The sequence below is a fragment of the Camelina sativa genome, chromosome 4, assembly GCF_030686135.1.
Source record: "Camelina sativa cultivar CO46 ecotype springtype chromosome 4, ASM3068613v1".
Classification (NCBI taxonomy): domain Eukaryota; kingdom Viridiplantae; phylum Streptophyta; class Magnoliopsida; order Brassicales; family Brassicaceae; genus Camelina; species Camelina sativa.
Genome location: NC_141883.1, coordinates 7,328,149 through 7,339,299, shown reverse-complemented (window position 1 = coordinate 7,339,299; position 11,151 = coordinate 7,328,149). Strand labels below are relative to the sequence as shown.

General features: G+C 33.5%; 2 protein-coding genes across 2 annotated transcripts; both read right to left on the bottom strand.

Annotated features, from left to right (window-relative positions):
• Positions 1-4,248: 4,248 nt before the first annotated feature.
• Positions 4,249-5,080, bottom strand: LOC104783654 (uncharacterized). Its single transcript, XM_010508784.1, has 6 exons — positions 5,017-5,080; positions 4,873-4,904; positions 4,752-4,784; positions 4,623-4,655; positions 4,440-4,535; positions 4,249-4,344 (listed from the first exon to the last, which is right to left on the bottom strand). Exons 1-6 carry the CDS (start codon positions 5,078-5,080, stop codon positions 4,249-4,251), a joined length of 354 nt encoding a protein of 117 aa, XP_010507086.1.
• Positions 5,081-5,735: 655 nt separating this feature from the next.
• LOC104780060 (xyloglucan glycosyltransferase 4) lies at positions 5,736-9,342 on the bottom strand. Its single transcript, XM_010504517.3, has 4 exons — positions 8,242-9,342; positions 7,845-8,153; positions 6,663-7,067; positions 5,736-6,576 (listed from the first exon to the last, which is right to left on the bottom strand). Exons 1-4 carry the CDS (start codon positions 8,875-8,877, stop codon positions 5,905-5,907), a joined length of 2,022 nt encoding a protein of 673 aa, XP_010502819.1. The 5' UTR covers positions 8,878-9,342; the 3' UTR covers positions 5,736-5,904.
• Between the last annotated feature and the right edge of the window lie 1,809 nt (positions 9,343-11,151).

Genomic DNA, 11,151 nt, shown 5'->3' with positions numbered 1-11,151 from the left:
ATTGTGTTGATAAAGTTATACCAACCACGTTTTGTTTATTTGTTGTATAACATATAAATTTGGAATATGAAATGAAATATCTACTTTTACTTTGTTGTATGAATATATAAATTTGAGTATATTTCAAAATAGTTTCTTTATTGGTCCAGTGGCCATCTACTTCTCCTTAAAGAGAGAGACACAACACAAGATTCGAACCTAGGTTTGCAGAGACGGCAACAACTAAGGTGGAGTACAACTGAGTTCTGACCCAACAGTTCCTCACCAAAAAATATATTTTAGAAATATGTGATTATATATTCCTCTTTTTCACATACATATGTTATTTTAACTCTATTTTTTGGGTGTCATAATTGAAAGCATAAAAGAATATTAGTTTGAAACTATAAAATTCATATTAAAAATACAAAATGATTCTGATTATTGGCAATATAATTTATACATACTGTTGCTAAAAACATTTATACGTACAAAACCCAGGTACTTTATTAGTGATAAGAAATTAGATATTTGGATTAATATTATCTCTGGTACTAGTTATAAGAAATTAGATATTTGGATTAATATTATCTCTGATACTACATTTATTTCTTCAGATATATATTAGTATAGCATTCATTGTCATTTAAAAAAATGGTTATGTTGTTAACTTGATAATTATGGTAATGTGGTGATGATGATGGATTGATATATTATATATAAGTGATGTGATGAAGATATACGAATATGGTGTTAGATGATGAGATCGTGTGAAATCATCATGGTTATGAATGTATGGAGATGATATAATGAATTAATGATGAAACGATGCTAGATACATTCTAAGCTGTTGCAGACTTAATCCGTTGGTTGTAGACTTGTAGTTTGTTTGATTATAAGAAAACACGTTATTTAGAAGAAAAATAAATTGAAGGATAGATAAGAACAATTTGTGATAATAGGTAGACACAGTTGTGATTCTTGTGAAGCATGTGATTTAGTGGACCCGCATTGTGTAGTACATCGTATTGAACTATGCCGTCAAAATTGAAAAAAGAGTTGACTACAAACCCCATTTAAAAGAAGATAAATATTTTCTTTTAAAGTATAAATCATTAAAACCTACTTTCATATTGGTCGAGTTTTAATGAGTGTTAAGTGTTAACATAAAATTCTATATCATCGTTTACGTTTAGTATTAATCAATCACTGATGACTACAAGTCCGCTGTTTCATTATGTTGTGTAGTATAGTTAAAGCCTACGGAGATTGGTTTTATCAATTTTCAAACAGAGTTTTCAACGATCCAGCTTCATGAATATTTTAAGGGAGATCGAATAGCACTTACACCTACTTTGGGAGTTTATTGGGAGTTTAAGTTTGCAAATAGACCTACTTTGGGTGTAAGGTTCACTTTTCTGAAGATTTTTGTACGCAGAAACTCATTTTCAGACAATTATATATACTCTTGCCATGTATGCACTAAACATATGAAATTGTATTGTTGCTTGACCGTTGGATTTAAGGTAGATAATTATAATCCTACGGTTGTGGGAGTTTGTGTGTTTGTGTCAATAAGCAATACGACTCATTTGCTTTTTATGGGGTGGCTACGAGTTCATTGCCTTTTTTTTTAGATCTATGGACTTGTACGACATTTAAGTGTTAATTTTTCCCCACCGTTATTGACTACGAGTTCCCTAATTCTCCACCACCGTCATTCACCCACCGCAAGAAGCCCATATCATCTATTATTGAACCACAAGATTCCTAATTCTTCCCCACTGTCATCTCAATTATGTTTACTTTTTTATTCTCCGTCGTCATTTTACTAATCTCAAATCGTATCATCAAACTCTGATGGGGAGTCAACAACAATCATCATCTACTGTTGAAAGGCCTCCACCAGATGCGGTCATCTCTACGATCGAATTAGTTCCACTTTCCTTGTTCGATACACTTTCTTACTAGGAGGTTGTGTCGATTCCATTACACTTTCTTTGTTCAATTACAAAATTATCTACCTTTACAAAATTCATTTGTAATTTTTGGAAATATACCATAATGTGAATGATTTTGTGAATCATGATGAATAAAATCAGAGGTCACCACTAGTTTGATTTTGTTATTTTTGTTTTGTTAATTTCGCTGTAGGCTTGTGACACTTCTAACATTTCCGATTCTAGTTGGAAACATAAGACAAAAACGTTTTGGCTAAAAGACATCTAAATGGATAGTTTATCTTGGACAAACTTTTATGGATACAAAAAAATGATAGTCTTCGTGTTGTGAAACCAGTTCGATTGTTATTATGTTGGTGTGTTCAACTTCTTCTCGCATAGAAACATTCTTTAGATTCTTCTCGTAGTTTAATGGATAGAGTTTTGTGGACACATTAACTTGTGTTTGTGTTTGTGTTTGTGTTCTAGTGTTCAAGACATTGTGTTGATGCCACAAGAATCTGACATATGGTCATTACTGCGTGGATACCAAATATGTTGGTGTGTTCATGGTGTGGTCATTACTGCGTGGATACCAAATATGTTGATGCCACAAGAATCTATCCATATGGTCATTACTGCGTGGACACCAAATATGTGTTTGTGCAAGAAAATTTTGGAAAAGATGCGTAGGTGGTTTTGTTGTGCTTTCCACATTGAAGAACCTTGCCATTCTTCTGAAAATGAACACCTGAGAAGCCGTAAGAATTAGTTAGAATGATTATGGTACTGCTTTTTGCTCTAAAATTTTTATTATGATTTTATGGCCATGAGCAGGTCATTCTTGCTAGTAATATAGATGATATTTCAATTTTCCCAAGAATTTTCATTGTTTTAACAAATCCCTTGTTAATTTTTGATTTACTGAATTGAATGACATCACAATCTGTTTGCATTGATTTTATACATGACAAAACACAAAAGGAAACTCTTGGAGAAGACTAGACCCAAGTGTCGGATAGTTATGAGAAGCAATTGAGCAAAGTTTGATAGTCTAACCTGAGGAAAGTATTCCCCTTTTAAAAGAATAATTTCACAAATCATAACTGAATCAACAACCTAAAATCCCAAATTAAACCTTTCTACATCTGAAAAGCATCATTCACTTATTGTTCAAATCAAACATCAATCTAATTATAGTTTGAAGATGAGAGATAAAGAGAGGATGATAAGAAAATAGAAAAATGAAAGTGTGTGAGATAAAAGAGAGACAATAGGATCGAGAAGAAAGGGTTGAGTTTGGAGAGAAATAGATAGAGACAATCAGAGAAGCCATGGAAGGAGAAGAAGTTACATTTTAGAGAGAGGAAAGTGTGAATCTAGCTATTGGTGTTTTGATAGTGAGCGAAAGAGAGAGAAAATATTAGAGAGATGGAGATAATAGAGAAAGATATAAAAATCGTAAGATAGTAGTTTAAATGTATTGTTGTTAATAAAGTTTAAGTTAGAAGGTAGTGTAGTCAATAGACATATAAAAAGTATAACAATAACTGGAAGTGGATGTAAGTTATATTACTTTGTAGAAAAGTTGGTGTATATGCAAAATTCCCCTATTTTAACGATTTAATGGTTAATAACTTCATATTATGATCTCCTCTTGCTGATCTCCAGGTCAACTTACAAACTTTTTACCAGATTCATGCTTAGGTATACCTTTTTATGCTTCAGCTTATTCTATTTGCCATGAACTGAACTGTTGAAGGCATGGTGACACCTCGATGCCTCCGCAGAAGCTTGTTAAAGCTCATTGATCGGCTAGTCCGTACACAACAAAACAATAAACCTCCAAGTTCAAGGGTTGGACGCAAATTTGGTTTCGTTCTAGAAATTTGACAACCTTTTAGAGATTCTGAAACAAAAGTAATGTTTTGCTTCAAGTTTTTTTTTTTGGATAATTGTCTTTTAAAAAACTTTTACGGTTTTACGCAATGATACATATATAGTAACCATTAATTAAATCCTCTAAATTATTTTGTTTATCTGACACCCACTCACTCATTAAATTTCTCATAAACAAAATAATTTAGGATCTCTTGCGCATTAAAAAAAATATATTGTGGTAGCATATATACAAAATGTCGGACTTCTCAATGATTTGTATTTGAGTACAATATGATAGATGTTACTTGATGAAGAAACATGCATGTAATACCATTGTCCCATTTATGTATCAAATCCCTTTATACTCATCTTGGGGAATAGGAAATCACTCAATTCATTGATCATTCATAACAACTCTAAAAAACTCATCAAAGGCCTAATAATTTAGTCAGATGGTTTCTTCTGATTGTGTCCTTGCTTTCCACAAATCACTGCAACACTTCTCTTTAGTTACTTTCAACTCGAAGATTTGAGTTGTAGACAACTGAAACATAAGAAGACATTGTGGATCAAACCAAATCTATTGTCCTTTCAAAATCAAACAAACAAATGTTAGATGCACTAGTTACTTGATTTTACCTTCACAAGATGGTCCAACTTCTTTTCCATCTCTCTATACTTAGCCTCCAATTTTTGTTCGATTTCTCGATACTTAGCCATTTGAGCATTAGAAGGCTGAAACATGACAAGACATTACAGAAACATCATAACTATTTGATGTCTTTTCAAAACTAATCATCATAAGGCATTTCTTGCTTTTACCTCTTTAAAGGACTCCATCTGAACCTTAACTGTCTGAAACATGAGATATTCAAGTAGACACATTAAAAAGAGAAAATCAAATATACATTGAATCCTTTCAAAATCATAAAAACGTTTATTGCCTTTTACCTCTTTCAAGGATTCCAACTGAGTCTTAAGCGTCTGAAATACATGAGAAATTCAATCAATAATTATCGCGTCTTTACAAAAGCTAAAGAGCTTTATTGGGATTTGGGATAGATGCGCTTACCTGATGATCTGACTTAGAGAATAAAGCAGCATCTGAAGGAAAGACAAAAATAACACATACATCAGGCTTACTTTCTCAACAAGCAAAATCAGCCTACAATTATAAACTAAACGATGATCCTCAAGAACCTTTACAGCGACTTACGTGTGTAGAATCCAAGACCAAATATGAATAGTGATGTTTTCCCCATACAGTTCCAGATTCCCATGATGTTCGTGATACACTGACCTAAAAACAAAATCGAACATAAAGCCTTGGACAGAGAGATCTAAAACAAACAGAGTAACTGCATTGACAGTGTAGACAAAAACTGAGCAGACCTAGAAATCCCTGTGCGAGATTAATGATTTTTCTTCGGTTTCGATTTTGAGAACACAAGCAATAATGTTTCTAATCTTGTTTTCCATGGGAAAACGGCTTAATATATTACACATACAATACTAGGGTTTTTGCCTTCCAGAGCAAGCAAAAAATAAGACAACAAAGGGGGGGGGGGGGGGGGGGGGGGGAAATGGCAAAATAAAAAATTAGCAAACTTTAAAAATTAGCAAAAGAGTATCAAGCTCTCTGATTAATAAATTAAATTCCCAAATTTTTAAGATATTGCCAAAAAAAAAAAAAAAGGGGATCGCATTAACTTGGCGCTGTGTAGAAACAGACGGTAAAACAAAAACATGTAATCCCATACTCTACAATTAACGTAGGAGCAGAACAAAACCTTGAAACCTTTTGAACACAATCTAAAAAAAGTTTACTAAATCTGGCTGACTCTTCTTTTTGAAATTAGAAGAATCCAAACGACTCTTAATACAATAATATCATCTAAGAGCTATGATTTTCACAACAGTTATGCCAAAATCATATAACAAATTCGTTTCAATTCATTTATCTGAAACTGGACATTATAAGTTCTTGAAAATTATGTATAAAAAACCCACATATAAGAAAGGGAAAAGAATAAAAAAACAAACAAAAAATAGCCAATATAAACGGTATTTGTTTCCTTCTTCTCTGTCTTGATTTAGTGTGAGTCTAGCTGATCTGTTCTCCGATCAAATCCAACCCTACAACCAAGAAAGACAGACCCTGAAACAGCAAGAAGTAGAAGTGAAGACCGTGTGCCGATAGAAAACTCCTTGCAGCTGCGGTTAGCAGCAAGAACGCAAGCCCCAGCTCTTTCTTGAACACCATGTTCGTCTTCCTCTTGTTCTTCGGCCTCATTAGCCCTCCAAGACCCTTCTTTGCGGTTCCTTGCCCTGCAAGATTGGTCTCTTGTTCCTTAAGTTTGCTCAGAAGCTCCAAACCGGACTCTGAGTTTCTCCTATGCAACTTCTCTTCCTTTTCAGCAAACGCTAGCAAGTCGGATTCTGATGATCTCCCGGTTTTCTTTGTCACAACCCACTCGTAAGCCGATCCGAACTGGAACAGCCCAGAGATCATGGCGTTGAACTTGGTTATAGACATTGTGTTTTCGAAAAGGAGGTAAGGGACTAAGAAAGGGAAAGATTTAGGCGACGGGAGAATGTTGAGAAGTGAAATGAAGATAGGAACGTAACAGATGATCCACAAGGGAAGCTCGGCTTCAGGGATGAACATGGTCAATGGAAGGATGATGCAAAAGAGAGTGAATGAGTAAAACGGTAGAATCAGCTTCCTTAGGAGAAAGAAAAGGAAGATCAAATTCGCCTTCTTCCAAACCGATATCTGCAAAAACAAACAATTGAGTATATGTACTGATGTTTTGACTGCTTATAAACTACTAATCACTAGTTGTAGAAATCAAATTTTACCTTTGATTTGATAATTGAAGGAAGGCATAACCGGAACAGCTGCATAGGACCAGAATGCCAACGATGTTGTTGCTTCTTGTAAGCTTCATAAGACTCAGGCAACTCGCAAGTGACTTCAACGTCATTGAGGTAAATGAACTTCCATCCGTTAAGATGCGCTCTAACCGCGATATCCATATCTTCCACGGTCGTTCTCTCGAGCCATCCACCAGATTCTTCCAATGCCTTGATTCTCCAAACTCCTGCGGTTCCGTTGAAACCGAAGAAGTTGAGAAACACACCGTTCACTTGCTGTTCTACTTCAAAGTGGAAACATAAGTTTATGTTTTGCAGCCTTGTGAGGAGATTCTCGTCTTTGTTTACAAATGACCACCTTGCTTGGACTAGTCCTAGCTCTGGATTACCCTGCAAAACAAACAACACAACATTCTCTTTTAGAAATCCTCTTCTTCTAATCAAATATTGAATTTTCAGACAAAAACAGAATCTTGATTATTTCAAAAACGTTTCGCATAAAAGATAACAATATAAAATAAAATAAAATTTCAAGAGCTAATGACTACTCAAAATCGGCGTCTCTATCACTTGGAAATCCACTCCAACAACCCACATGAAAAAATACGATATGCTATTTAGGTAGGGTATGGAAAATAAACAAAAATAATTTAAATTTTGTGATTTTTCACAATAGAAATAACTCATTAAAAAAATTAAGATATGCAATTATTTATACAGAGGAACAATCAAAACACTATCAAACCTAATTCAAGGTTAGCTATATAACTAGATTTACTCTGAAGACTTTGCTGTGCTGGAAAAAGAAATCAACTAGAGAAAGTCATGATTTTGTAATTTTATATTTGTCGGTTACTTTGATTTCATACATGATATATGTAACAACTTGGATGTTTATAACATAAAACCAAAAAAAAAAAAAAAAGATTTACCTAAACAATATAGAAATTTGTCGGTTACTTAGAACATGACCCACTTGATGAAAAAAGGAAAAGAAAAAAAAAGACAACTGTCGGTGATGAGTATATTGAAAAAATATTTTCTAACTAAAAAATAAAGTGTTTAAAAGAACAAATCTTTTTCACTGAATTTTCTCTAAAACATCATCGTAAATTACGAAACATGAAGAAAAAAGTTTCCTTTTTTAGATACATTGTGTTTTGTTACCTGGAAATGAGGAACAGTCCTCTTGAGGAAATCAGGATTAGGTGTGAAATCTGCGTCAAAGATTGTCACAAACTCGTAATCTTTAACGTAGTCACAAGTCATGGCTGATTTCAAATTCCCAGCTTTGTAACCAGTTCTGATCAACCTATGCCTGTAAATTATGTTTACGCCTTTCTCGGCCCATACCGCTACTTCCTCCTTGATCAAAAGCTGTAAATTCGGGTCATCCGAATCGTCTAGAACTTGAATTAAGATCCTATCCTTTGGCCAGTCAAGTTGTGAAGCTGCTCCTATTGATTGTTCATACACCTAACAATAACAACACAAGAATAATCACTTAACAAAACTCAAAACAGAGTGACAAAAACAGAGCAAAAACAGAGTATTTGTAGTTTACCTCTCGTTCGTTGCACATTGGGATCTGAATAAGAACCATTGGGAAACTGGATGGGTCTTCTAAATCGATAGCTTCGTCTTTGAGCATAGGTTCGATCTTTTTAAATTTGATCCAGAAGCAACCGAGACAGAGGACTAACCGATCAAGAGACTGGATCAAGAAGAGGACAGTGCAGAATCTTGATAGAGTGATGACAAGGGGAGCGATGTAATCGGATCGAAACGAGAGCCAAGCCATGTAAGACCATTCGACGAGTCCGTAAACCTCCCAAGACGGTCGGTTAATGAGATCAAGATTCCATTTCTTGTAGTGAGCGACGATTTCTATGGACAAGGCAACTATGGAGATAACAAGGCAAGCTTTGATGAATCTGTACATCTGTTTCCCTCTGCTTTTTGGATCTTCTTCTTCGTTTACGTTCTTGGCTGAAAAGGCGATACGTTTCTTGACGGAAGCGACGAGCCACGAGAGACACGAGATGACTCTGTGAGCTTTGAGGAGGAGGAACCATGAGAATTGCTTAGGGCTGATTGATTTACGCTTGTCCGGGAATGAGGATGGATCTGAGCCGTTGATCTCTAGTAAAGAGAAGTTGTCTGGCTTCTCCATTGTCACTGCTACTGAATTTGGAGCCATGAATGAAGAAGAGAAGAACAGAGAGAGAGAGAAGGGAGGGAGAAGAATAAAAAACAGAGTCGTCACTGTTTCATTAAATTTTCCATAAAAACTGGATCGTTTGTGTTTTGTTACACAGACAAAACAGTGATCTGATCAAATCAGATACGTTAGTTTAGCTGTGTAACTGAAACTTGTGATTGAGAGAGAGGGAGAGAGACGAGGATCATGTGCAGAAGTGAACAACTAGTAAATAAAGAGGAGAAGAAGAAGAAGAAGAGAGTCCTCGTTTCTTTGAATTTTCCTATATTTTGGCTTTTTAAAAATGGAAAAGGTTGGATTTTAAAAAAATTTAGTTTCTTGTTTGAAAAGTCTAATTTTTATTAGTGGATCTATTTGCCAGCGTGTATAACCAAATAAAGAAAATATTTATTTCTTACTTTACTAATTACATGATTTTACTTGGAAATATAATATTCGCGGATCAATACAATATTTATTTAAGATTGTTATATAACAAATGATTCGAGTAAATAACTAATTTGCAAACCTACAATAAAATCAATGAATACGTCTTGTATGTATTTTGCTCCGGGATTAACTTTTACAAATGACTAATTTATTATGATTAAAATATAGTTAATTTAGAAGGATTTCGAATTGAATTGGGGAAAGTAGAAAAATTTGATAAAAATGTTTCTCCACCAACTACAAAATATTAATTAATTTTATTTACTTTTTTTTTTGGGCAACAAATTATGAACCAGCCTCCAAAATAAATTTTAAAAAATAGTAACCGATTGTTTTGACCATAAATCCTAACTTTTTCATAAAAATCGAAATACTTTACTAAAAAAAGTTAAAGAAAAAAATGATCTTAATATGTCCAGTCATAAAACTGTGTATATACATGCATGTGTGTGAATTAAAGAAAAAAAATAAAAAGATGATTCCAAGAAAAGGCCAAGAATCAATTTGAATGATTGGTAAAGGAATTGGGAGGATGACAACTTGGTCCAGCGAAGACCAAAATAAACTTATTTAAAATGTAATTAGAGATCAACTTTTTCCTAAATTATAGTATTACTTTAACTCAAAGTAATGGACTATGTTGTCGCTTCACTGTCTAAACAACTTTTTATTTCATCTTGTTTCCTAATTTCAAAGTGTTACAAGTATTATCCACTTACTGTAACGCATTGCATCTTGTTTTCTAATTCAAAGTGTTACATGTATTATCCACTTACTGTAACCCATTGACCGGGACAGTTCACATATGTATATGAGAAGATATTATTTTTTTTAACCTAAAATAGTGAAAACATGATTTCAAGATAAATATATATATATATATATATATATATATATATAATTCGTCGACTGTGTAACAACGTGTAAAAGGGGTAAGTCAACTATGAACCCGATCTATGTATTAAGTATACGATTAACTATTGAAACCCAAAACATATGAACACAAGCTGTGTATTAAAATTCTAAAACAACCAAAATCATTTGAAAGTAGAACACTAAGAAAAAGACAGTAACCGTAACCGGCGGTGAGAGAAGAGAAACACATGGGAAGTTTCTGTTTTACGAATGTAAATATTATTATATTTTCTTTACATATTCTATAATATCTTATATTACAAGATTATTTATATTATACTTTAATTTTTGTTTTTTGAAGGCAGCTATTAATAATTTGAAATAAAACGGTGGATTAATGTTGAATTTAACTGGTTTGACTTAAGAAGAGAATATACATAACATATGATTACACTGTACAGGACAGCTATACAAATGATCAGGCCCAAGTGTTTTTTACCACTTGCGTTTTTATTCGCTTTTGACATAACTTTATGATGCTTTTGTAATTAGGTGTTATATTTGACCAGTTTTAATTAGCAGTTGATCATCGAAAACGTGTTTGAGCTGATGAATGGGTAATTCATAGACTAGATTTTTTTTTTTGGTTTTTAGCTGTAAACTAAAATGCTAAATCTGTTACAAAAAATACAACATTATAAAAAGAAGAGACACGAAAGTTATATAAACAATCTGAGAATAATGTTTTTAGTGTCGTGAAAGTAGAGAAATTCGAAGGTAGTATTCTCTTATTTTATTAATCATTTAATCGAAACAGTACATATATAGGGATAGATAAACTCTTAGTACAAAACTGATTATGAATATGAAATAGACAATTTCATGGGCCTCGTGGTCTTGGACGTGTATGAGCCGGTTATGGAGATCCATCCTAAGTGATTTATAACATTCCTCCTTGGATGACATAAC

Bases quoted from the DNA above. Each gene is read 5' to 3' on its own strand.
- LOC104783654 (XM_010508784.1), bottom strand. From the start codon at position 5,080: ATGGGAATCTGGAACTGTATGGGGAAAACATCACTATTCATATTTGGT. The intron at 4,785-4,872 runs GTAAGCGCATCT...CATGTATTTCAG, and splicing joins TCTCTAAGTCAGATCATCAG to ACGCTTAAGACTCAGTTGGA. The intron at 4,536-4,622 runs GTAAAAGCAAGA...GTCATGTTTCAG, and splicing joins AGATGGAGTCCTTTAAAGAG to CCTTCTAATGCTCAAATGGC.
- LOC104780060 (XM_010504517.3), bottom strand. From the start codon at position 8,877: ATGGCTCCAAATTCAGTAGCAGTGACAATGGAGAAGCCAGACAACTTC. The intron at 8,154-8,241 runs GTAAACTACAAA...TGTTATTGTTAG, and splicing joins CAATGTGCAACGAACGAGAG to GTGTATGAACAATCAATAGG. The intron at 6,577-6,662 runs GTAAAATTTGAT...TTGTTTTTGCAG, and splicing joins CTTCAATTATCAAATCAAAG to ATATCGGTTTGGAAGAAGGC.